The sequence below is a fragment of the Penicillium angulare genome (genome assembly GCF_028827245.1).
Source record: "Penicillium angulare strain IBT 27051 chromosome Unknown utg000007l_segment0_segment0, whole genome shotgun sequence".
NCBI lineage: Eukaryota > Fungi > Ascomycota > Eurotiomycetes > Eurotiales > Aspergillaceae > Penicillium > Penicillium angulare.
The window spans coordinates 3,181,953-3,206,600 of NW_026623166.1; the positions used below are offsets into that span (position 1 = coordinate 3,181,953).

The 24,648-nt window shown below is 47.2% G+C and overlaps 13 protein-coding genes across 13 annotated transcripts; 4 read left to right on the top strand and 9 right to left on the bottom strand.

The window, feature by feature from the left end:
* Positions 1 to 615: 615 nt before the first annotated feature.
* Positions 616 to 1,222, bottom strand: N7478_010443 (uncharacterized protein; the record flags this gene model as incomplete). The annotated part of the gene is made up of 3 exons (XM_056926657.1): positions 616 to 983; positions 1,052 to 1,118; positions 1,187 to 1,222. 3 exons carry the CDS (start codon positions 1,220 to 1,222, stop codon positions 616 to 618), a joined length of 471 nt encoding a protein of 156 aa, XP_056776027.1.
* A 1,046-nt stretch (positions 1,223 to 2,268) lies between these two features.
* On the bottom strand, positions 2,269 to 3,198 carry N7478_010444 (uncharacterized protein; the record flags this gene model as incomplete). Its single annotated transcript, XM_056926658.1, has 1 exon — positions 2,269 to 3,198. The coding sequence occupies one exon, from the start codon at positions 3,196 to 3,198 to the stop codon at positions 2,269 to 2,271; it is 930 nt and encodes a 309-aa protein (XP_056776028.1).
* A 244-nt stretch (positions 3,199 to 3,442) lies between these two features.
* Positions 3,443 to 3,876, bottom strand: N7478_010445 (WW domain-containing protein; the record flags this gene model as incomplete). The annotated part of the gene is made up of 2 exons (XM_056926659.1): positions 3,443 to 3,749; positions 3,809 to 3,876. 2 exons carry the CDS (start codon positions 3,874 to 3,876, stop codon positions 3,443 to 3,445), a joined length of 375 nt encoding a protein of 124 aa, XP_056776029.1.
* A 451-nt stretch (positions 3,877 to 4,327) lies between these two features.
* N7478_010446 (uncharacterized protein) lies at positions 4,328 to 6,433 on the bottom strand (the record flags this gene model as incomplete). Its single annotated transcript, XM_056926660.1, has 1 exon — positions 4,328 to 6,433. One exon carries the CDS (start codon positions 6,431 to 6,433, stop codon positions 4,328 to 4,330), a length of 2,106 nt encoding a protein of 701 aa, XP_056776030.1.
* Positions 6,434 to 7,492: 1,059 nt separating this feature from the next.
* abp2 (putative ARS binding protein Abp2) lies at positions 7,493 to 9,795 on the top strand (the record flags this gene model as incomplete). The annotated part of the gene is made up of 2 exons (XM_056926661.1): positions 7,493 to 8,125; positions 8,176 to 9,795. 2 exons carry the CDS (start codon positions 7,493 to 7,495, stop codon positions 9,793 to 9,795), a joined length of 2,253 nt encoding a protein of 750 aa, XP_056776031.1.
* Positions 9,796 to 10,200: 405 nt separating this feature from the next.
* On the bottom strand, positions 10,201 to 10,824 carry N7478_010448 (uncharacterized protein; the record flags this gene model as incomplete). Its single annotated transcript, XM_056926662.1, has 1 exon — positions 10,201 to 10,824. One exon carries the CDS (start codon positions 10,822 to 10,824, stop codon positions 10,201 to 10,203), a length of 624 nt encoding a protein of 207 aa, XP_056776032.1.
* Positions 10,825 to 11,504: 680 nt separating this feature from the next.
* N7478_010449 (uncharacterized protein) lies at positions 11,505 to 12,215 on the bottom strand (the record flags this gene model as incomplete). Its single annotated transcript, XM_056926663.1, has 2 exons — positions 11,505 to 11,810; positions 12,048 to 12,215. The coding sequence occupies 2 exons, from the start codon at positions 12,213 to 12,215 to the stop codon at positions 11,505 to 11,507; spliced, it is 474 nt and encodes a 157-aa protein (XP_056776033.1).
* Positions 12,216 to 12,678: 463 nt separating this feature from the next.
* Positions 12,679 to 13,406, bottom strand: N7478_010450 (uncharacterized protein; the record flags this gene model as incomplete). Its single annotated transcript, XM_056926664.1, has 2 exons — positions 12,679 to 12,978; positions 13,239 to 13,406. The coding sequence occupies 2 exons, from the start codon at positions 13,404 to 13,406 to the stop codon at positions 12,679 to 12,681; spliced, it is 468 nt and encodes a 155-aa protein (XP_056776034.1).
* Positions 13,407 to 14,048: 642 nt separating this feature from the next.
* N7478_010451 (uncharacterized protein) lies at positions 14,049 to 14,992 on the bottom strand (the record flags this gene model as incomplete). Its single annotated transcript, XM_056926665.1, has 2 exons — positions 14,049 to 14,837; positions 14,906 to 14,992. The coding sequence occupies 2 exons, from the start codon at positions 14,990 to 14,992 to the stop codon at positions 14,049 to 14,051; spliced, it is 876 nt and encodes a 291-aa protein (XP_056776035.1).
* A 774-nt stretch (positions 14,993 to 15,766) lies between these two features.
* On the top strand, positions 15,767 to 16,823 carry N7478_010452 (pfkB family kinase; the record flags this gene model as incomplete). Its single annotated transcript, XM_056926666.1, has 3 exons — positions 15,767 to 15,951; positions 16,025 to 16,415; positions 16,470 to 16,823. The coding sequence occupies 3 exons, from the start codon at positions 15,767 to 15,769 to the stop codon at positions 16,821 to 16,823; spliced, it is 930 nt and encodes a 309-aa protein (XP_056776036.1).
* Positions 16,824 to 17,423: 600 nt separating this feature from the next.
* N7478_010453 (ribosome biogenesis protein BRX1) lies at positions 17,424 to 18,590 on the top strand (the record flags this gene model as incomplete). The annotated part of the gene is made up of 2 exons (XM_056926667.1): positions 17,424 to 17,662; positions 17,738 to 18,590. 2 exons carry the CDS (start codon positions 17,424 to 17,426, stop codon positions 18,588 to 18,590), a joined length of 1,092 nt encoding a protein of 363 aa, XP_056776037.1.
* A 798-nt stretch (positions 18,591 to 19,388) lies between these two features.
* Positions 19,389 to 20,323, bottom strand: N7478_010454 (Rab family GTPase; the record flags this gene model as incomplete). Its single annotated transcript, XM_056926668.1, has 5 exons — positions 19,389 to 19,513; positions 19,575 to 19,655; positions 19,735 to 20,124; positions 20,239 to 20,251; positions 20,303 to 20,323. The coding sequence occupies 5 exons, from the start codon at positions 20,321 to 20,323 to the stop codon at positions 19,389 to 19,391; spliced, it is 630 nt and encodes a 209-aa protein (XP_056776038.1).
* A 486-nt stretch (positions 20,324 to 20,809) lies between these two features.
* Positions 20,810 to 24,603, top strand: N7478_010455 (uncharacterized protein; the record flags this gene model as incomplete). Its single annotated transcript, XM_056926669.1, has 2 exons — positions 20,810 to 23,901; positions 23,952 to 24,603. The coding sequence occupies 2 exons, from the start codon at positions 20,810 to 20,812 to the stop codon at positions 24,601 to 24,603; spliced, it is 3,744 nt and encodes a 1,247-aa protein (XP_056776039.1).
* Between the last annotated feature and the right edge of the window lie 45 nt (positions 24,604 to 24,648).

Sequence of the window (24,648 nt, forward strand, 5' to 3'; positions counted from 1 at the left end):
GAAGAGTTCGAGCTTCAGCACTTCTCTATCAGTCTGCCATGCTCCGTCGGTTCAATGAACAGTGCTACTTCTGTACATGTGGATGATCCTCCGGAGTCTTGAAACATGCCTGGGAAACTTGGGAACCAATATGCATAGCAAACTTCAAACTCTACTAGTAATAAGTGGCAACACATACAATCAGTCTGTAGTGCTTGCATGGCTCTTTAGATCTGGAACATTTATAAATGTCATGTCTTCACCTACGGGCTGCAGAGTGATGTTGCAATGATGATTTTTTTTTTTACAAAAGTTACCAACTGGGAACTGTTATCTTAATGGCCTACACTATGAGACTCAGTACTATATGTTTTCAGATGAGCGGAGAGACCTCCATGGGTCGAATATTCGATTTAAACGTCAAATAGATGAACGCCACGAATCAGATAGCAAGAATCAGATAGCAAGTCGGTAAAAAAGAAAAAGAAAATAAAGAAACTCCGATCTCATCATGGAATAAAAAAGTAAAACGAAAACATGCAAATTTCCTTCCAACTGCAACCCGGCAACCGGCAACAAACAAAGAGCTCAGAAGGATGGCCTTGGAAGTAATCACGCGCATGGCTTCCAGAAGGTTTAACCTTCAAAATATGCCTCTCCCTCCTCCTCTCGCTGGGTTTCCTCGTCATCGGCATCGGTGGTCTCAGACCCAGAGGCCTTTGAATCAGACTTCATGCCACGGCCACCGTGGATGGGTCCAAAGGACCCAGCACGCTTACGGCGTCCGGTGGGGGTTGCTGGGCCGTTCTTCTTGATTCCAGTCAGAGAATGGGTGCTGCCGTCCTTGGAGGACGAGCCGGCGGAGGTTCCAGCGTCAGGACCGTTCGAGCCAGCTCCGCCCTTCTTTGGAGTGCCAGGAGCCTTGCGTCCACCACGAAGATTGGAAATACCAGCTTTGTCTCGAAGGCGTGCGATGCGGTGCTTCACAGCTGACACGGTGCAGCCTGTTTTGAGTTTAGTAAACTGATAGTGTACTTTTTGTGAGAGCGATGAGAGAGCAGCAATCACGTACCGTCACCCATGTATTTGGCGACTGCATCGTAATCGACCGAGCCCGTCTGCGTGAATGCAGACATGAGCTTTGATTCGTGTTAGTATCATCTTCATTGAGCGAATGACTTCATGTTGAGGGAATGTGTAAATGTACCTTGGCATCGGCCTTGCTATCCCAAGTTATGGTCATCTTGATTTCGTTTTGCGTCGAATCTATGTTCGAATTTGTGGATCAACGGTGGCCTTGGTTTGTATCAGAGATGGAGAAGGGAGATGCTATGGGTGGGAAGGAAGTAGAGTGGATGAGGGAAATGGCCCTGCCACACTTACTATGGTGCCTACCCAAAATAGCAAGTCATATTCTTGATTGTGCCTGTTGCCTTCAATCTGATGCAGACCCACTCTTCACATTGATCAGATCATTAAGTGTGATAATTACAGCAAAAAGTCCATACTCATGGCGCATCTTGTGGAGTCTGTGCTTTCTAATACAAATTCCCTCCAGTCTGAAAGCAGAGATGCATCTCCAACAATTGATATCTCTTTCACTCTTCTACTCATTCCTCCAATATCGTTGATAGCTTCTGGTGCCCCCGTTGTGAAATTTGCATTCACTACTCGTGCGCATATGCCAACCTCCATGACTCACCACAATCAATTGTAATATCATATTTGAAGGCAGTGGCGGTTTATGTCGCACAAATTTGGCGTCCCAGCTCGTTCCACTAGGCAGCAAGACCAGATCTACAAGATAGAGCACGTATATAATCCGAAGTCTGATATAGACAAGTCTACTTGTGTTTATTGATTGGACTTCATCACTGAAGAACGGCTGGTTTAGCTACTTGGATCATAGATGTATATGAAATGAAGTATTGTTAGCAGATGTTTTGAACTGACCCAGTAGGAGACTAGCCACTCCATCTCTGATGCGTGAAGACGGGCAAAAGCTGGAGAAAATGAGGGACAGAAAAGGGCTCAATGTGGGTCTCCATTTTCCTTTCCACCTATGTGCATAAAAGTTCATTTGATTGAAAATCAATTTAGAATATCGAGGAATAACTGCTAGGGAACAGGACGAGCTCGACATGACACAACATAAATCGATTCTATAACGGGGAAAACAAGGGCCTGCATTGACAAAGCAGCGCTACACAACTATCACATGGCACATACAAAAAAATAGACATAACGCATGACACAATTTCATAGCTCCACAGTGTTGTTCCCTCGGCATCAAGTTGGTGGTGTTGAGCCCCAAGGGCCACTGATAAACTGCGGGTCTGACCCTGATACTCGCGACAAACGAGGGTTTGTACTGGTCCACTGTTCTTGTTGGCTCGTCGAGTGAGCATTCTGGTAAACCCCATGAGGTAACATGTTGCTAACAGGCTGGCTAGGTTGTGGATGGGACTGGTATTGGTGCATCCCAGCCTGCACAAAGGGGTTCTGGTAGAATTGAGCATTATTCTGGTGTTCTGGACCAGGTGCATATACCATAGAGTCGAAATTAGTCCCAGACTGACTCCGTGTCATACTGTTGCTATATTGGTTGGGAGGATGTGGGTGCTGGGAGTATTCGTGAGATGGAAGACCTGCAACATTTCCAGGCCCATGATGGGGGAAGGCCGCTTGATGGGAGTTAGATCGTGCCATTTGGTAGCTTGCAGTAGATTGTGCGTTATTGACTGGCGTCGGAAAATGCGTCACAAAGGAACCTAGATGTTTCTGTTGCCTGGCATCGCTTGTGCTGTAATCACTACCCGGGAGTGAGTGATTAAAAGGTTGAGAAGAGGCAGACTGGCTATCCCTGCGGGGCCAGTCGGAAACCTGTGATGCAGGGTTTGAAGGGAAATACGGTTGTGATGAGTTTCCGGATGCGAGGCTTTGGGAAACGGGTTGAGATTGCTGTGGCTCTACTCTCCATTCGGGCTGAGGTGGATGCATATTAACTTTGTTTGCAGAGTCCTGATTACCATGTACTTCCACGGGCGGGTTTTGATAAAGCCCTGGGTTGTGTGGATAGTGCTGGGAATTGAATCCACTCGCCTGTCCCGTGGAAGCATTTGAGCTCTGAGCCCAGGGATTTCCGGCAAAATTCTGCTGGGAAATCATTTGGTTAGGGTGGGAATGATGGGGATAGTAGCTTGAGGAGCCGGTAACCATATTTCCAGGAATTTCATGATTTTCTCCCTGCAGGATCCTGAGTCAACAAAGCCGATGCCAAACTGGTAGGAATATCGAGTGATTAGCATACCGAGCCGTATGCACTTACGCCTAAAGCACCAATTTGACCATATCCATGACTGCTGTGCTGACTATTTTGTTCTGGGTACCAATCGGTTGGCCCCGAATAACCGCCGTGCCCAGTATTCCCAGGCTGGCCATTGAGCTGGGCGTTAAGGGAGCTCTAACCCGCCATCAGTGCTACTCTCGCAATGATTGTGCAGACGTAATGAGCGCGATTTCCTACGGAATGTTTCGCACTGTTCGCCACAGCCTCAATTCGTTCCACCATTGTACCCCTCAACCCGGTCACTTGGGGGCTGTTTGTTGATGGTCGTGAGGGTGGTGCCTGCGAGGGGCCGGTCCCGATTGACGTGGGTGTCGTTGATGGTGTCAAAACAACAGGTTCAGTTGGAATTTCCCATTGTGATTTGCCGGTCGCGCGCTGAACGTAATACCATTTTCGCTGGACCCCCTCCCACTGAGGGAGCCTAGAGACATGCGGCGTAAGTATTTGTGGGCTAGGGACAGGTGGTTGAAGCAGACTTACCACCCCTCGGGCATGCGTGGCGGAGGCGATGACGGGCCTGCCGTATCTGCAGGAGCATCTTGTGGCATGGTACACACTAGACGGATGGATGACAACGCACAAGAGATGCGGAAAGCATCGCAGACGAAGGAGATGGACGACGGGTGGTCCAGGCGGGCGAGGAAGATCGTGTGGGGCCCCAGGCTTGGCTTGGCGATCACGCATCATACGCATTGTACATATTGGGTTCCAACTCAAATAACAAATTTGTTGTTACATCGCATTGACTGTGGTACTAATTCATGAAGTCTCATTTCCCTCCGAAACACCGTAGAAAAAAAAACCAGAAAAAGAAAAAAACGCTACTCCAAGATTGCATCAAAATCGCCCATGTAAAAAAAGAAAGGGGGAAAAATGACACCGTTATCACACAACCATAAGCTCCATATCGGACATTGTTCATACGCCATAAAAGACCCAACCATTGAGGATGTTGGAAAAAAAGGTATCAAACTGCAAGTTAAAATGAAGCCAGGACAATCACCAGGCATGGCCAGACTCGGCCTCAAAATCATCGCCATCCCAGTCCTCGTCGCCGCTTAATTCATCATCGAGGAAGTCGTTCTCATTAAATTGATGATCGTTCGGACGTTGATTATCAATGCGGAGACCGACATGTTCACACATACCATGACAATCTGGCAGGTTAGTGAGGTCAGCCTCGGCATCCGATGAGCTTGCCTCCTCGGACTCAGTGTCCTCATGCAGTCTTTGCAGGGCAATGCGGCTGCTTTGGCGCTTGGACGGAGTTAGTGGAGGACTGTGCATGCTGTGTGACTGGGCTGACATATCGTCACCAAGTGTTGGCAGAGCAGGAATGAGAGGGCGCTTGCGTAGGGAGCGCCCATCGGGGTTTGGGGGAGGGGCACGCCGCAAAAAAACATGCTCCAAGCGGCGAAGCCATCTCTCGCGAAATCTAGCCCTGTCACGCCAGCCGCCGGAGAACATTGCGCTGACATCAATCCGCCGTAGATCTTTCATCTTAGGTGCTGCCTGGACAAGAGAATCGAAGAACATTTCTCCGACATCTGTGCCCCAATGTCGGAGTTGGTAAAGTTCAATTTCTCGAAGACTTTCTGGCCAAGTTGGACGTTGACCAGGATAAATCAGTTGATCGAAGTGAGGCTCCAGGTCATGGTAGCTGGACGTATCATACATCGATACATCTACACTGAATTTCTCAAGCCGAGGGCATGAGATCCCCAGTTGCGGCATGAATTCTAAGCTTACATGCCGATTGTGATTGAGGTTCAGCTCACGAAGCTGCTCTCCGTGTAGTTTGAAGAGCCTAACAATATGTTTGAAGTTGATCCGGTCGCAGTTAGATATCGTCAACGAACGGAGAGTGGGCGGCAATTGTTCGAGCATGTTGTCGGCCACTATAGGGCATTCATGGAATTCCAGGCGTTCTAATTCCGGGAGCCCTTTGAGTGAGGTGGCGAGAGCAACCTCCTTTTCATGATCCTCTGGGTCATTAAGAATATGTACGAACCGAATGTCCTTTATACCCTGGAATGATGTAGACAACTGTCTCTCAGAAATTAGAGGGATCAATGACTGAGTGTCGAGAAATCGACCATTCCACTCCCAGGCCCGGAGTTTGATCTCACTTTCGTCAATGGAAGAGAAGAAAGCCGGCGAATAGTTCCATTTTGCCAGATTAAGGGTCACTGGGTGGTGTCCGAAAACCGCATCTTCTGGATGATAAAGGCGAAGCGTATGTAGTTGGGGTGTTTTCTTGATCAAAGAATTCAGATCAAGGTAGCCTAGTGTAGGCCCACTTTTGAGTGATAAAACAGTTTCCGTATCAATGTAAAGTTCTTTGATCTTTCCAGCGTAGTTGATGAACAACGACTCTTTTGGCAAGGAAAGTAGGTTCAACAAGCCATGCCCATCAAAGGCAGAGAATACCGGTGGGCGATAATAGAGAGCAGCAAGCGCAGCCTCGGAAAAGCCCCGACACAACAGTGCAATTCCCAGTAGGGTCGTCGCGGATTTTGTCTCGGGTGTTTTTCCAGGCGTTTTCGTCGCGTGGGTTTTAGGATCGTCCAGAGGGTAGAATGCTTGGACGAAGATGTCGAACAGCACCTGGTACGGCAATGTATGCCACTCCGGAAATGTGCCGGAGCCAACAAATATTGCTTCTTCGGAATTGACTCTGGACCGCTTTTTCAAAGGCTGGCCCAGTGATCTTGGTTTTTGCGTTGGTCGTGGTCGTTTAGGCTGGCGAGGGCGGGAGGGTGCTGCGCGTTGAGAGCGTCTTGGCGCAGAAGATGAGGTAGAAGATGGATTAGGAGGCAATGAACTTGCTGGCAAGTTATTGTGACTATGTTGATCATCCAATCCCTCATTATCCGATAGCTCGTCGAGGCTCTCGTCAGTGGATTTCTCACGGTAAGACTGACGTCTTTTTATAGTGTTGCGGGAACGCAGTGATAGCGAGCCGCATCGCGTAACCGAATCCTCCAATTCCTCTTGGGTCTCAGACTCATCTGGAGTGGTCTCCTCGTGATATGATGGAATACGGGTTCGAGATTGGCGCATAGGCCGTGCGGACTGTCGGCTCGAAGAGTACGAGGACGTCATTGCTCAGGTAAGGGGACTATCAAAATTGATCATAACATCGCATTGTGAGTCCAGACAAGACTAGCTTAGAATGGAAAGATCCTGAGATGGGGTTGAAACAAGATGAAAGGTTTAAGCTTCAAGTGATGAAACGGATCTAATCCACCCTTCTAACGGATGCGACGGCAGGAGCGATCGACGTTATCGATAAGGGAATGGAATCAGACACCTTACCTAATACGGACCAAGTGAGCATGTGACTCGGCCGACGAGTGTCGCGATCCACAGCCCTGAAGCTCTTAGCGGTTCTGGGCCTCTTCTTTATTTTTTATCAGATGGACCTATGGCAGCGCTTTATAATTGAGTGTCCGATTTTCGTCCAAATTGCCGAAAAACAATTGCTCAGACTGATGCATATTTTTTGATAGGCAATAGATGCTCAATTATGAACGTGTTAATGGCTTCAATGGGTCTTAGAAGCTTATCAATGATCCTATCATATATTCTGTCGTACTTAGGAGCCTATTATCTAAAGATAGTACAGATGGGGCTATCACATTTTGAAGCATGTAATATTTTATCACATCCCATAATGCTTTTTTTAGATATATTCTATACCGACATTCAAGCCCCCTAGGCCACTTGCAATTTGATCTTCTCTGCCAAGCATCCACTCTGTCGAGTCAATTGTGTGTGTTTGGGCCCCTACTACAACACGTGATGAAGCTAGGCATCAACCCCCGCCCTCAGGCGACAACGCTACCCCTAATTAGGAACACTAGATGCGCCCAAAATAGAACTCAGCTTGAGCTTTGAAGCGCTTCCAGCCACCTCGAGGGGTTTCCTCGTGGGAGGTTGTTGCATTCATTTTTCCGCTTCGTGGATGTGGTTTTTGGTCATCCATGCGATCGCAATCGATCGCTCTGGTCGTGGTACATATTTGTCGATGCGACTCGTCCGGAGATCCTATAAACACTGGCCTCCGCTTATCATTGGCCTCATTTGGCCCGCACGCGATTTGGGGGCGTGAGGCTTGAGACAGCCTCCCAAACCGACTCGATGGAAACCTCATTCCCCATCATGATGGAATCCACAGATCGTCAACCGAGGAATGAAATCGGACCACCGCCGATGGTTGTTCAGCAGTATGCAAGATACCCGCCAACAATGGAATCCTCGCTCCGCAGCGCCTCCTCACTGGGGAGCGCGCGGAGTCAAGTAGACCCCAATAGATCACCTGCTATGCATCGCAAGGGAACTCCGCGAAGCTTACAATCCTCGCCGCGAGGTATAAGACCTGCGATACCTGCATCAGCTGTTCGCCCCGGCCCATCTATGTCACCCCCCGTATTCGATTCCCTGCGTCCACACCCGATGAAAGAAGCAGCCGACCAAGCAGAGTCACGAGTCCTGCCATCCCGCGAAATTACTGATGAAAATATCGACGATTCCTATGTGCTCTTCATCTTTTATTGCAACCCCAATGTTCCCTCTTCCGTTGATACCTCTGAACTCAGAAAGACGTTTCGTTGTCCGCCGCGCAGCGATGGGAAAAGTTTCAGTGTTTTTATTCTATTTGAGTTAATACGAAAGCTCGACAACAAAGAACTGAAGACCTGGATCCAACTAGCCATTGAATTGGGCGTTGAGCCCCCCGATATGGAGAAGAAGCAAAGCACACAGAAAGTCCAACAGTACGCCGTTCGACTAAAGGTATGACCATTCTTCTATCTTCCGCCTATCCTGATACTGACAAGATTTAGCGATGGATGCGTGCTATGCATGTTGATGCATTTTTTGAATACTGCTTGGGACACCCCCATAATTATTACACTCAACTGCCACCCTCTGGTCCATTTGTTAGCGAATCTCGAGACGGCGTGCCATTGGAAGAAGACCTCGCGCTTCGAGCGCTTGTACCACAATGGAAACCCAAGCGAGGCAGAAAAAGAGCCGACGAGAGAGAGATTGATGAGGACAGACCTGTTAAGAGGCCTTCATTGGACACTTCTATGGCTGGATTGCACCCTACGGGCTTTCATAACCATTCAGTGACATTTCCACAAAGTGCCATACCTTTCAGTGCATTCCCTGAAGATGATCCATGGATGACAGCAACAACTTCATTTCCTCCGCAGACATCGACAGAGCAACCAGGACAGGACTTACGCTGGAGACTTCCAGACCGGGAGAACTCCCCAGCAGCTTATCCCCAGTCCGCCATCATTCCAAGAGGTCATCACGCAGATATGCTCATGTCTGCTGAACCTCGATCTGCCATTACGCCGTCATCGGGTGAAAAGTCCCGTGCCAAGCGGAAACATGGCCCAGCTGTTTCATCCGCTTGGTCCACTAGTACAAATTCAGTCAACGGAAAGAGTCGGGGTAGACCTCCAAACAAACCATCCTCCGGTTCCTTCTCTACTTTTCAAGTACATCCAAGCAGAGAATCCTCACAAATACCTCCCCATTCAACCTCTCAGCCTTCCTCTCTCGTTGTTGATCAAACTCCAACCCCTAACATCACATCAACCCCATCATATAATCAGTCATCAACACCCCTCAATCAAGGAAGGCCTGGAAAGCTTCAACTACAAGTTCCCCAGCACATGGGGGCTCCAGTGCGACTTGCTACGCCTCCCACTTTGCTAGTCAATGGAGTCAATGGAACGGCGGTCCCGCCAACAAGCTATGCCCATATTCCTCAAATTCCCAACCCCCCGAATACATTGGGCGACCCAGGACCTAGCCTAGATGCAGGAGTCCCCGAGTCGCCTCCAAAGATATCATTTGACGAGATCATTCGTGCACTGTCAACTGAACTTCTAGGCGCTCGCCTCATGAGGCCCACTCCATTAAATCCCGACGAAGCTCATAAAATGGCGACCATGATGGTGTTCAATTTATCCACCCAGTATTCAAAGCTTCCAATAGAGCTGCATCCTTATCTTCTGGCCTTTCATCTTGGTGTGGGCCACCATTTCGGCCTTGCAGCCCCCCGCCTGGCACCAATGCTTGTGAACATTGAAAATCCCACGCCTGCTCCTCCCGATCGCGGACCGAATCCGAAAGAGTCAAAATACAATGTCACCTTTGATTACAACCTATCCGGCAATTTTTCGATGCAATTAAGCATCGGAACCCTCACTTCTGCTGTTCCCAGACAACACGTTGCTGCAGCTTCTGGGGCTCAGAACAGGTCTTCCGAGAACGATGACTTAGGAAGTCTCGATATGGAAGACGATGATGACGGTGACCAGTCAACCTCTCAGGCTACTTGGAAGCAACGATATATGAAGCTTCGAGCACAGATGCAGAAAAGGGACCGCGCTCTTTCACAGTACAAGCGCAACATTCTTGATTCAGTCATGGCTGACATTTGATCATTTACATGCGCAGTAGCCATGTATTCCTGCTATTATAAGCGTTGTTGCTTTCTTTCATGAGATGATACCCCGTCATAGTGCGAACCATTTTGGTATTCTGGACATATAGTTGTTCGATTTGTATATTGAATACCCTTTACGCATAAAACATTACAAATCTTTTGACATTAGAGCTGAAGAATATTCAACGCCACAATACTCAAGTAACAAAACACGTAGGAACTTGTTCTCATATTTTATATTCCCCCTCGGTCCACTAAATAGCGTGGAGATATGGAAAACCATGCGTATATAGCAGCGCTCGATTATGGGAAAAGGAAAGTAGAAGGCTTTGTTCAAAAAGCAGCTGGAGTCGATGTAGCGTATACAATAGCATGAGAATATGCCTGCGATTCGTTTTCTTCATCTCGATGCACTTCGATTTGTGAATCTCTCGACAGACATCTGCAATTCGGCTTTGAGTGTATCAAATGCATCGTGAATGGCTGACTGGCCCTCCCGAGTCTCATTCAGAACCTTTGTGATAGTTTTAAGCTGATCTTCAAAGCTATCCAGCGTGCTAGACACCATATCAGCGACATTTTTCTGCAGCGCCGCCTGCTCAATCTCGCACATGGCATGTCCACGGCGAATGAGTGGAGTTATAGGTTCCGGTAGCAAGCTGTCGTCGTTGTCTTCCGCTTCATAATAAATCTCATTTCCTTCCTCGTATTCATTCTCCAAGGGAATGGCTTGTCGAAATATGCCACCTGTCGCTTCATCTTGTGATTCCATTATTTGTTTGTTCTCCCAGGCTAATAGCCGACGCCGGCATGACTGCCAAGAATAGGGACGACCACAGGAAGCTTCGAAGCGATCGGACATCTGCATCCAGAATCCTTTTTTGTGTTCGGAAAACGGTCCCTGGTACTTGTTTGAAATACACAAATGTATTATGAAGTCGTTTTCCTCTTGCGTGAGGTGTTTGCCGGCGCGTGGATTCGGTTGATAGTTGAGTAGCTTGATGCTTCTTTCTGTCCCCGCCATCTTCACATCTAGTAGGAAAGGGGCCGCTGGAACACCTGGTAAGTATAATGGGTGTTGTACTCTGTTTGCGCAGCTAAATGGGCACCAAGCCTCATTGATTGATTATTTCCTAGGGCTCACTGCCCAATTCAGGGTTGCAATGTGTAAGTTCAGGGTGAGTGAACTGAACTCGGTTGAGGCATTTGGCGCAAATGCCAAGATCCCTGAACCCCACTTGTAGAACTATGTCAAGGTTTTATTAATATTACGCTCGGTCAACATCACTTTTTCCACGATGGGTGTGACATTGCAAAGTCTCATAAGCACCACGGAGATACTATGCCAGCATAATAAAACTCTATCGGGGTTATTTTATTTCAATTGGTGTTGCGTTTTAAGGCACCTTGAAGTTAGTTACATTTGACGTGGCTCTAATTTGTGGGCGGTTTGTGTCAATGCTTTGTTTCACTACACTTTATGGGCCATGAGGAGACTCTATGGCGGGGTTTGTAAGGGGGTTGAACACATAAGTCAAGTCACAGTTTGGTATGCTTGCAGAGGGATCTGAAGCCCATTTGATTTGATTTTCTTTTAGCTAAAAACACACAATCTCCTCAATCACATCGAGACACAGCTCTGAGTGGAGATAATGGCCTCATAAGGCACAAATTTTGTTCATACATCCGAAACATTTCTTCCGCCTAAGCATCAGCATAATTTTCCTCAGAGTGGTCGTATGACTCATCTTTGACCAAGTCCGACAAGTTACCAGATAGTTCTTCCTTCACAAATTCAGACATATCCTCAGTCGGTTCATTCTTGATCAAGTCAACCACATCATCAGAGCCGGCATCAGGGCGGTGCTCAACTGAATCTGAGCCAGAGAACTCATCAGAAGGTTCAACCTTGGCTGGTGCAGCTTTGGCCTTTTCAGCACGAGGTTTTTTTCCAGGGAGCCCTTTGGGTGAACCAGAGACAGTGGAATTAGCAGTGGACGTAGTTCCATTCTAGATAAACAGTCAAATTTTGGAACATAAAATTAACAGACCAAGGGCTTCGACCTTTTGATTCATCCAGAAACCGCTGATCTTCAAGTCATTTTGTTTCTTGATTCGATAAAATCGGCCTTTCGTGGCTGTCTTGGTCAAGTCTCCACAATTGGTAGCAACTTTGTTAAGATCGACCTAGGTACTGTTAATTCCAAGTATTCTCTTCTTGAAACTGAACTTTGGTGAAAGGCATACCTGGCCGTTGGAGGTGATGGCTCGGAGGATCTCAACTATGAACTGGTCGTCGGTTAAACCACTTGTCTTGGAGGGCGACCTCTGGGAAGTCCTCTCTTTGATGGGCGATTTGGGCGAGTTCTGAGGAGCTTTTTTTTTCATGGCAGGAGCCTTACTAGGCGAGGACATTCTGGCTGGCAAAACGGAAAGACAGATTACAATACGTCGATTGTAAAACAAGGTATGTTCAAAGAAACACAGAAGCCTGAGAGTGAAAAGATCTGAAATGTCAGTCCTGTGGTAGCCAGAGAGGGGGCGGAGGGAAGGAGGAGGCGGCGGAGAAGACTGAGAGTAACCTTAGAGATGGACGAGCCTGGAGTGGCAAAACAGAAATCGCTCATATATGACATACGAATTCAGACAAGAAATCTTTTTGGCAAGATACACTTATCGTGGTAGATTCTAAAATACCTAGTTCAACTTGGATAAGATACATTATGAATAGACACAAGTGGAAATAAGATTATTCATACCCTCTTCCACATTTTATATAGCTATGGGCTATGTAAGTAGTCAGAAATAAAATTGATGATATTAATCTGGAGGTTTAATAGCGTTGTTGTTACAAACTCTTAGGCAAAGTTTTTTCACCCTAACCATCAAAATATCCGTCCTCAGATTGGTCCGAGGGCTCATCCTTCGCCAAATCAGACATATCATCGGAGATCTCATCCTTCACCAAGTCAGACACATTTTCGGAAGGCTCACCCTTGACCAGGTCAACCATATTTTCAGAATCCGTGTCTTCATTGTGCTTGACTGAATCGGGGCCTGAGGACTCATGCTCATCCTCGATGGATGGACTTTTGGCCTTTCCGACCCGGGGCTTCCTTCCAGGGGGGTTCTTGGGAGAACGTGAGGCAGGCGACTTGGAAGCAGCAGTGGCACGAGGCTATTTTCGGAAGCAATAGGTCAGTGTATGAAGTTTGAAATCTCGAAACCGACGGGAAGGGCATTTGTACCTTTTCATTCATCCAACATCCCTTAATATTCAAGCCGTTCGCTTTCTTGATTCGATAGAAATGGGTTTCAGTGGTACTCTTGGCCATGTTTCCGCAGCTGATAGAGAGTTTATTCAGGTTGATTTTGACCTAAGGAGCATTGATGTCAAATCGATGTATCATTGAATATCCTTGGAGCTCAAGAACATACCTGTTCATCGGACATGATAGCTCGCAGGATCTCGGCCGTAATTTTGTCATCGGACAACTTTGCCTTAGATGGTGATTTCTGAGGAGCTTTTTCCTTGCTGGCAGAAGCTTTTTCCTTGCTGGCAGAAGCTTTTTCTTTGCTGGCAGAAGCCTTGTCGGGCGAAGACATCTTGAATGATGGAACAAAAAAGAAGAGTCACAAGAATTTGCTTGCCAAAAAAGGTATTTTCGAAACAAAATGAAAAGACAAAGCAACCGAAAATATTCGAAAATATTCATATGCTGGGGTAAAGAGAGAGAAAGAAGAAGGGTGAGAGAGTGAGAGTGAGGGCGAGGGAGTGGGGGTGGCGGGGATGGGGGATATGAGAGAAACGAACCAAGAACAGCAAGCATATCAAATTAGACGGGTCAAATTAAAAGCATTTCATCTACCAAGGCAAAATTTCATTTGTTAAGGAAAGTTGAAAGTTTCTAAGTCAATTTAGATGAGGCACGCAAGAAAGAGACAAGTAGAAAGGAGGGCTATTCATATCCTCTTCAGAAGTTATAGCTATGGACTACATAGCCACTCAGAGGACAAATCGTTGACATTACTTTGAATATTCAACGGTGCTGTTGTTACAAATTTTTAGACAGGCTCTTCAGGAAACGGTTTGATTCTTGCGTAACAGATACCCAACACTTCTAATACACCAGATTTGCCCCCAATCGTATCGCAATAAATCAAAATATTTTCGGGGGTTTCTTTTCAATATTCAATGCAATTCGCTACTTTCGATCAAGACGACAATCTACTCCTATTTGTATCAATTTAATCCAACTGATATGTCTCTATCTTACAGGAAGTCCCTGTCAGTTCATTGTCCTCCTCGGTCTTCACGACTGGTGCTGGGGGTTGAGAGGAGCTCTGAGCTAATACAGATGGCTCCCAAGTTGATACCGAAGTATTGAAGAAGGCTTCTTCTGTCAGGGGCTGAAATAAATGCCGAGGCGAAGCAGGTGGCTCCCATCGTAGTACCGGAGCATGAGGGAAACTTGAAGCCAGTTGCTGGTGTCTTATCTCTGGTGCATGAAGATACAATTGCTGCGGACTCATTTCCGGTATTGAGGAAGCTGTATGGGGTATTCCTTCCAGTGGAAAATACATCTCATTAGGAAAGAAGGGGTGATTGGCGTGCATCTGCGAATCAAAATCCATGCTCGATGCTAAGCGTGGCTGACACCAATGGTGCGAATGGTAGAGCTCGGGAAATCTCCCGAGTGTCGATGACTCTTCGTTATTAGGCTCGCATTTGACTGTGTTCAGGTCAATCTCGTTGTCCCGGGGCTCCATTTTGACACCATTCGAAGGTTCCTCAATTTGCATAGGAACTGACAGTGTATTTGGATTGGGGTTTGGATTTTGAAGCATATTCGGTAAATGTGGTGTAAGATGCTCCATGTCGCATTTTTCGCCCTTTTTCCCTTTAGAGGTGTTCTTCTTCGGCCCTCGCTTGGCTCCCGTGGTACCTTCCATCTGGTTACGGAATCGAGAGAATCGCATCCGAGCAGCGTGGCCATTTGATATCTCAATATCCAAGGCAACCTGGTTCCAATCAATCTAAATGAGATTATCAGTTATGGCTTGTTCCCTGTGCGAGTGGCTTTCTCCATCCAATCACATCTTACAATCTTCAGGTCCAGCTGCTTGAGCATAGCATAAAGGAACTTAGGAGTTGGTCCCTCAGTAACCAATACCTTTCCACGTTGGCGCATGATGAAGTTCTGATGTTCTCTTGGGTGCTAACAATACAATCCAAACTCATAAAACTAGGTGAAATGGTTGTGGGTAGGAGATTCAGTGAAGTGTACATTCCCATCTGATTAAATATTCATGAACCAAAAACACAGAATTGCTTACTGCTGTAAAGAAAATCATAGAAACTGTATTAAAGCATCCAACCCTACGGCGTGGGGTTTGGTCAATAGGTACTAGTAGTTCCACAGGGTCTGCCTGAAAAGAAGATCTATCAAAGAGTGTATATCAAAGCCAAAGGCGGAAATGTTATTGTCTTCAATTTTTCAAGTGAAACCCGGCAAATGGGCCAGGATTGGCTATCGCATAACATGAAAATATTCTGAAACGATACCTACTAGGGCCTGTATACTATGCTGGGCGAATTAGGCGGCGTCCCGTGCCCTACATGTCGAAGCAATCGCCAGAATGCAGCTTATTTGAAAGCACACAGCAAACAAAGCAAAAACGAATTAGACCACTTATCTAGAAATATAAACGGAAAATTCCACGTTTAGCTGCCGTAGTTTACACACTTGGAGGCTTGGCGTTGGATGATGTAGAGGACGAGGTAGCCCAGTGCCGGTATCATCAAAGTATCACTAGTCACCATATTTCCTATTTACAGGATTCCCTGGCGTCAATATACGAAACATGCCCTCATGATTGTATATGAGATAGCCTTCAAGTTGATGTTGTGTGCACAAACGTTTGAAGAACAGCACTTGTTGAGACATCTGGAGCGTCAACACGCCATGACTAATCTGCCCCTCACCAGTCGGTCTCAACCTATTACAGTCGAGATGGTAGAGCTTCGAACAGCACCCCATCAAATTGTGATTCAGTATCAAACCGAGGTGATAAGTTGCTTCTTATTGTCTTGGGATAACAGCATGTCTTTAGTCGCGGTGGGTGCCTGTTATTTGGATACCATTCTTAGGTACGTGATCTTTAACCTCTTGCCCAAGGCCGCAAAAAATACGAGTCAAACTAACTTCGTTGTTTAATTTTAGCACACCATACTACCCCGGAGAAGATGAGAAGCTACGAGCATCGAGTATTACTCACAGACGTGGGGGAAATTGTCCAAACAGTCTCGAAGTTATGAAGCAATTAATACCTACATCCATCCTGCCTCTATCATTAAGCCTGATTACCGTTCTACCAAGCAAATCGTCAGTAGCTACACAGCAAATCCGGTCAACTCTCGAGCCAAATGTGTGTCTCGATCATTGTATCTATAGGGAAGATTTTCAGGAGCCGGCCTCAAGCTACATTATTGCAAGTCGATCAACGGGTAGCAGAACGATTGTCAACTACAATGAACTTCCAGATATGACAATTGGAGAGCTGACTGATATTATTGATCGGATGGTTTCGAGTGCTACTTGGTTTCACTTCGAGGTATGTGATCGCTGGTCTTATTTGCCCTAGACTTTAGATTCTTAATAACCATAGGGTCGCATTCCTGGGGTTATTCTTGGCTGTATTCAATATCTTCGCAAAGAGTACCCTTCTGTGCGAATTAGCGTTGAGATTGAGAAACCTGGTCGAGAAGGACTTCAAGAGCTGGCAGAAGCCGCTGATGTGGCTTTTTATTCAAAGACATGGGCGCAGGTAGGTCGACGTCTGAATCCAAATCTCGAGACTATTCAGATCCACGGGTTCTCGTGGCTGAAATCACAACTTGAAATTGATAAGCATACAGCACAATGGATACATATCAGCAGAGGATTGTCTACGAAAACAGTCGACGAAGACACAGAATGCGTATGTCTTAAGTTCAAAGGCTCAGTTGTGCTTGAAGCGTGAGTTAATACTTGGAAACATCAGATCCCTGCTTTTCTGTACTTGGGGTCAGGATGGAGCAGCCGCCTTTGAACCTAGCACAGGACAGTTAGTACACGCAGAAGCCTATACAACAGCAGGTTTTCGAGTAGTGGAGTGAGTTGACGTATGTACATGGCTCCCGCAGAAACAGGCTAACGGTTAATAGCCCGATTGGAGCCGGGGATACATTTAATGCAGGAATGCTATACGCGTTGAGTTGTAGAGATCAGGAGTGGGACCTTTCTACCAAGGTTAGGTTCGCCAATCGAATCGCTGGCATGAAGGTATCACAAGAAGGGTTTTCGGGCTTAGATCGGGCCTTGGAGTATTATCCTTCAGATTAGAAATTCACCCATATAACGTGACCCCATTTTCTTGATTGTCGTATGTTTTTCCGAGAAATCCATCCAACGACGATCTGAAAAGAGGAAGGTCAACCGAAACGGGCCAAACCTTGTCTACATCTGCACGTGACATTGGCCGAATAGAGCGGTGTAAAACAAAAATTATTCTGCCATCAACTTTTCTCCGAAGCTTTCTGCGTTTGATCTGTTTCAGTCATACACCCAAAAATCAATCACCATGGCAGCCGTTTACAAAGCAGTGAACAAGAAGAAGGCCCGGCAATCAGTCGAGGAAGAAGTTGACAGTGATATGGACGTTGGAATGGACGAACTCCTCAATGATGCGGACGATACCACCGACAGCGAAGAGGAACAGGAAGAAGAGGACCGTATCACCGCAGCCAAGAAACAATTAGCCCAAGGTTTTATGCCCAAGACAAGAGTCCTTATTCTGACATCTCGTGGCGTGACACATCGGTAAGTGATCCCACGATTGCACAATCGAATCAAGAGCGCATTTCACTGACCAGCGCAATTTTTCTACAATTCTAGTCACCGACACTTGATGGCTGATCTTTGCAACCTCCTCCCCCACACCCACAAAGAAACTAAGCTCGATACCAAGAAGAAGACTGCCGGGTACAACCTTCTACTTAACTCTCTCGCCGACCTCCACTCATGCAACATGATCTTCTTCCTTGAGGCCCGCAAGAACGGTCAAGATCTCTACCTCTGGCTTGCGCGCCCGCCTAACGGTCCTACAATCAAGTTCCACCTTAACAACTTGCACACCATGGGTGAGCTCGGTGCTGGATTTGCAGGCAACTGTCTGAAGGGTGGCCGAGGACTTGTCGTCTTCGACCGATCATTCGACGAGCAAGGCCCCGACATGGGTGTTGCTGGAACTGAATACCGGGCGCTCGTCCGAGAAATGTTGCGCGGGGTTTTCTGTGTTCCTAAGCGTGGTGTTAAGGGTATGAAGCCTTTTGTTGATCGCATCATCGGTATTTTCGGTGTGGACGGCAAGATTTGGATCCGGGTGTACGAGATCCGCGAGTCTGAGGGTGGAGACAAGAAGAAGGGTGAAGAGACTGTCAAGCCTGTTCCCAAGGGCAAGGACGACGGTCTAACACCCGATGTGTCGCTGGTTGAGATTGGTCCACGATTTGTTTTGACCCCCATTGTTATCTTGGAAGGTAGCTTTGGCGGCCCTGTCATCTACGAGAACAAGGAATACGTCAGCCCCAACCAGGTCCGTCGCGAGATTCGTATGGGCAAGGCTGGTCGTTATGCTTCCCGCCGAGACGTGCAGACCGATCGTGAGGCCAAGCGCACGAACCTGGGTCTTACCGACAACTCTTCGAAGAAGACAGATGCTTTGGGTACGAGGGAATTATTCGCATAAGTCTACAAGGGCTTTCAACTTTCTGCATTCATTTGACCCGTCTTGGGAGTTTCCTTTTTTTTAACTACATGTATATTTGATGGCGACGATATCATGGTCTGCTATGGCGTCAAGGCAAAGTCTTGTACTGGTTAATTTCAATAAAAAAAGTATTTTACATGTTTCATTACTGCGTGTTCCATGGCAAACAACTTGTGTTTTTTGGATGTTTTCCGATATGTGCAATGTTATTGGGTTGAGTCGCCCCATTATGAGACCATCTCCGCCACTGCCGTATCATAGATCATAGATAGACAGTGCATTTCTGGAGTGGAGTTGAAAGTGGGCCCGAGTCCGGGCCAGACGCATCACTAACACACACACAAAACACGATTCCCAACCCAAACGCTACAAGGAATTCAGAAAAATATAACCCACAATATACTGGTTTCGCAGGAAGACTTCATACAGCCCACATAGACACAGTGACGCCCAGCCAAGATCATTGCACCGACCGCGGAGCATCAACAGGGGAACAGAAGAATAGGCTTGGTGGAATAGAAGTCAATTTCGTAAGGGGAAAAGCCACGCAGTGAAAACGAACAAAAAATGAAGAGAAGAAAGAGATAAAACAAAGGTCCGACCATCAGGAGATATGTCCGGGTAATGACACCCATCGTCTAAGTCCTCTACCAGATCCTGCCTGTGTATCGTCTTCATGTCACAAATTACAGACTGCATGCCGGATCAAGTGTGCCATTCCAATATCCCATTGTAAAAGAAGAGTCGTCGCGTTCGAGAGGCGTCCTCCCAAGTCGTTTAGCAGCAGCCCGGCTTCTGCTCGTTTTCCTGTGGAGTGAAATCAATCACACGGCGGTTTTCAGAAACGCCGCCAGCGGCCTCGCCGTTGTCAAGGGCCTTGCTGGACACAATACGGTAGATTTCTAATGGAAGGGGACTAGTTAGCATCATATGTGGGGGTTGTGGCGTCTGGTGGGGGCGCACCTGTGAGGATGTTCTGGAAAGCAAGCTCGACGTTGCTGGCATCGAGAGCAGAGGTTTCGATGAATGATAGGTTGTTTTCACCTGGTAAAGCGTTAGAATCACCATTCATTTTACTCATTTCGAGGGTAGTCCTCTGGAACTTCGGGAAGGGTATGCGCACTGGCAAATTGCTTGGCCTCGTCGGTGGGGACCGCGCGCAGGTGCCTCAAATCGCTCTTGTTACCAACGAGCATAATCACGATATTAGAGTCGGCATGGTCGCGGAGCTCTTTCAACCAGCGGGTGACGTTATCATAAGTTTGGTGCTTGCTGATGTCGTAAACAAGAAGGGCACCGACAGCGCCACGGTAGTAGGCAGAGGTGATAGCACGGTAGCGCTCTTGACCAGCAGTATCCCAGATCTGTGCCTTGATGGTCTTCGAGTCCACCTGGATCGAACGAGTCGCAAATTCCACACCGATCGTCGACTTGGAGTCCAGGTTGAACTCGTTGCGGGTGAATCGACTCAACAGGTTGGATTTACCAACACCCGAGTCTCCGATCAGCACCACTGTATGGCCGAATTAGTATATAGCAGCGTACCCGGGTATCGACTAGAAAGCGCGGGAGTTCGAGGGGGGATTTCGTATAACTACCCACAGGCAGCTGCACGAGGCGACGTTACCTTTGAAGAGAAACTGGGGCCAAGGTCAGCAACTGGAACGGTAGTAGAAGGAAAGAACACTCACGTCATATTCGTCGTTGGCCATTTTGAAGAGATAAGAAGAATAAAGCGAAAGGGGGGAGGGAACACAAAAGGAGAAGAAAAAAAGCGGGAAGTGTAGTTAAATGACAGGCCGATAGGGAGAGAGATGATTGTCCCCAGGTGGAGCGTCTCCTTTAACAACCGGGTCACGTGGGGGTGTTGTTTTTTGCCGCTCGGTAAGTTCGTAGAACGTTTGGATCTTCGACTAGTTGAAGGAAGCGGCTGAACAGACGATTGAAGAAAGAGTCAGCTGAGATTTCGTGTCGCAATCATTTCCGGTGAACCGGGGGGTTCTTTTTTACTTACTTCTGAAACCACATAGATATCAATATTTCTGAAAACGAGAAATAGTTCTCATACCATTCACCTCTACATAGCCTTGATCGCCAGAGGACCAAAAACATACCACATCGCATACCTCGCTGCTACTTTTTCTTTAAAAAAAAAGAAAGAGAGAGAGAGAGAGTGAGGGCTACGGCGCACTGTGAGCATGGCTCCAAACCCAGATAAAAGGGGTGCAGCCGATGATGATAATATATCAGTGATATCTTCATCTGTCTCAGGCGAGAGCGAAGCAGGGGAGGTGTTCGATGTAGAGACAATTCTTGCTCAGAGGGGCATCATCGGCCGCATGGAGTATCTCGTCAAGTGGGATGGGTATGATATCCTGAATGCGACATGGGAGCCAGAAGATTCATTTAACTCCGACGATACATTGATGGACTGGGCACGGAAGAACCTGGAAATTCGATCTGGAAGTCAGCCTCGCTTTGATGTGAAAAAATGGGAGAGAGACTACCAAAAGGTCTACGCGCAGTTCAGTGCGGCTGGCAAGGATATGGCGCAGCATAACTCGGAGCTTCAGACTAATTTGGAAGACTATTTTTTCCCATTGCCAGCTCAACCAGCTCAACCAGCTCAACCAGCTTCATCAGCTTCTACGACTGAGCCGGCACGTCCGGCCTCGGCCGCGTCAACTGATTCTCTATTTATGTCTTCAACTGCCGGCCCACACACATCAACACCGCCCGGGGGCCCAGACATGGGCCCTGCAGTTCTACCATCGCACGCTTCTCAACCGCAGGCACCTGAGTCCTCACGGCCGGCGGGTCTGGACCCCGAAGCTTCGGTGCCAGGCAAGACGCTCCAACAGCAAAGGCCACTAGCACCGAAGCCATCTCGGCCCGAAGTCACCCAACAACAAGCAGCTCGTAATCAAGTAGCACAGTCACCAAGAAGATATGAACAAGCAACAAAGGCTATACATACAGCTTCAAAGTTTTCCAAGCCTGCATCTGTCTTTAGAGGGTTTGGTCAAAGAGCTTGTCCTCGCCAAAAGCCAGGCTCCCGCCAATCGCGAGCTGATGAGCAAGCACCAAATATTCCTCTAGACCTGAGGAAGCCTTCCGATTATGCCAACAGAGAAAACTATGGATATGTCACACCAACAGTCCGAGTTAACCATACAAGTGGGGTGACAAATGAAATAACGGAAAGATTATTGGCGACTCAAGCTTCAGGCTCCGGGCAAACTTCAATGGAACCCCCAGCGCTTCCACAGTCAACTATTCGGCCATTTCCATCTAAGCCGCTAGTCACAGAAAGACGAGACAGGCCACGTGAGGAAATACGGTCTCCAAGGCTACCAAACTCAAGAAAAGGATCATGGTCAACCGACAGAAAGAGTAAGCAAAGGCCAACAGAGCATAGCCGTCGAAGGTCTCCAGATATATACAGCCGGCGACCAAATTCTGTCGTAGGAGACGATTCATATCGACCAAACTATTCAAGTCGAGATGATTCATTTAGGCCTTCGAGATCGCAAGAGCTCAGCAACCCCTCCAAGTCAACACATCCGTTATCTCCATTATCGGCCAAACCTCCTTTTTCGGGACCGCCAGCTCGCACGGCCAGTCGCGACACAACACAAGAACCTTCGCAGCCCATATCCTCAGGTGCAACTTTATCTGAAAAACAAAAGATTGCACTTATGCGGGTGGGGAGTCCCGGGGCTAATGCAGTGAAAGTTGCGGGAGACCTTTTTTGGAACCCAGGGGAAGTGCTTGTGCATGTGTATTTCGGTACATTGAGGACGTACATAGGTCCTCTGAGAATAGTCGGTTCAGAACATTTCAACAAAAGGAACCTTTTGAATTCAGTCAAAGCCTCGAAGGGGCCCTTGGAGCTATGGTTTCAGCATTTGTACACAATCGAAGAGTTCCCTTGGTTCTCACTCCAATTCTTTAAAGGGAATGCATTTCTTGAAGGACTGAAAGGCCCTCGGTTTGATGAAACAAATACAGCACTATTCCGGACAGGCGAGTACCTTCTTTACAATAAAATTGCTGCTACTTGCAAGCCTGCGGAGGGTTTGAGCACATGGATTGCCTACTCACCTTTCTCGGAGTTCGATGACCGTTTGACTCACGGCTTTCAGTTACCCAACGATATACCAATCGCACTCGCAGTAGTAGATGATTTTGTTCGTTTTCGACCCTCATCAGACGATCCACGTCCCGCCACAAATGATTTTCTTTCAACTCCAGAGCCACCCATTAACCATCCAGACGTCAGTGACAATGTTGTTCGCGATTTGAGTCAATCCGTTGCCCATGGTCAAATAGCTCCGTCTCGAGTGACCACATATTCACTTGATCAAGGTAGTCAGAAGGAACACTCGCTCGTCAATTCTCCCACGGTACACCCTTCACGTCAGCCACTGGTTCCGCGGTTACACGCCGCAAATTCACCCGCTCGTTCTACTGGCCACGAACTCAACCATCAAATGTCCACCCCAGAAGCGCCTAGAGGGGCCTCAATACAGTCAAATGGGATAACAAGTATCAACTTGGATAATTCACTAGCCAGTCAAAACGATACATATATGACTGACGGCGACGAAGAGGGGTTGGCCACAATGGACACCACACCAGACGTTCATGAGCCCTTCCAATCTCAAGGCATTTTACTAGAAAACATCGGGAAAGCTATTGATGACTTCATTAGCAACACGGCTAGTATTACCATTGAAGAGCTCGCCAATGGTACAGCACAAAATTTCTATCTTCATTTTCTCTCGGAAGATCAAGACGCTCAGCAAGACTTGATTTTTATGGAGAAATGGCTTGATTACAAAAAAGTCAATTATACTACCAGTCGTGATCCAGCAAATTGGGAAAGATTTTCCACGGATTATTACAAGAAGGGTGGTGTTGTTTTGTTCCATGAATCCTTCTGGCATTATCAAAAACTCCGCCCTAAAATTAAACAGTTGCAAAGGGCCCCTAACATAAATTTCTGGGTGATTCGTGTTTCCAGACCTCTCGATCGTCCAGATACTCGTTTTGTGGGTGAGAATGAAAATCGTCACATCCAAAGTCTTTTCCCAAATGGCAGCGCAATATTGCTCACTGAGGATATCTTCCAAGATATGAAGCAAGCTGCTCTGATTACGTACTGGTTTACTTCCAAAAAGGCCGAGCGAGAGCCAGGAACAAATAAACTTGTTTTGATGCCAGGTGTGCTCTCATACCTCCGCAATAAATTAGAGGACCCAGAGGAAAATGAAGAAAACAAGGGATTGTAAGTCCTCTATTCCTATATGCATCTTCTTGATGTCTGACTTTGTTTAGTGCATTCTGCATTCTTATAGGGATTCAATACATCAACTCTCGGGATCCCAATGCTCCATACTTTGACCCGAACACCCTGGAAAACATTGATACTTACTGGCATCCGTCCAACGATATTGCGTCTTTGGATATCCCAGAATACGGCAGTCGGCCTGAAGATGACCACCCTGATGCTCTTAAAGGCCTGACACAAGACGAGCGAAATGCAGATCAACTCGTTGAAGCATTCGCTTGGTGGTTACTGACTAATTCATTTGCTTTCCGTAAAACGATAGTGATCTCCAATCAGACAAACCAAGCTTTACGAGCACTTTGGTCTCGTTGGGGACACGTAAACGTCTATGATGTCGATGGATTCTTACAGGACTACAGGATCGATGAGGCTCATTTCCTTGCAAAACTGCGAGAACCCTTGTCCGACAGTAACTCTCCTCGGCGTGATCAAGATGCGGTCACATCGATGTACTCTCCAACACCTGTCACACCACGAGGGCTGCAGAGACCGCGCAACTCGAAGGATTCTAGGCCTTCGCACGGTGACCACGGTGACCGGAGAGAGTCAAGAAATTCGTTCCCCCATAACATGAATGAAGAGCCCAGAAACTGGAGAGCACCGGAGAATCACCAACATCATTCTCATCCATGCAATTGATTATTCCATTGACAAGCGTTGTTTGTTCTTTTTCGCACATGATAC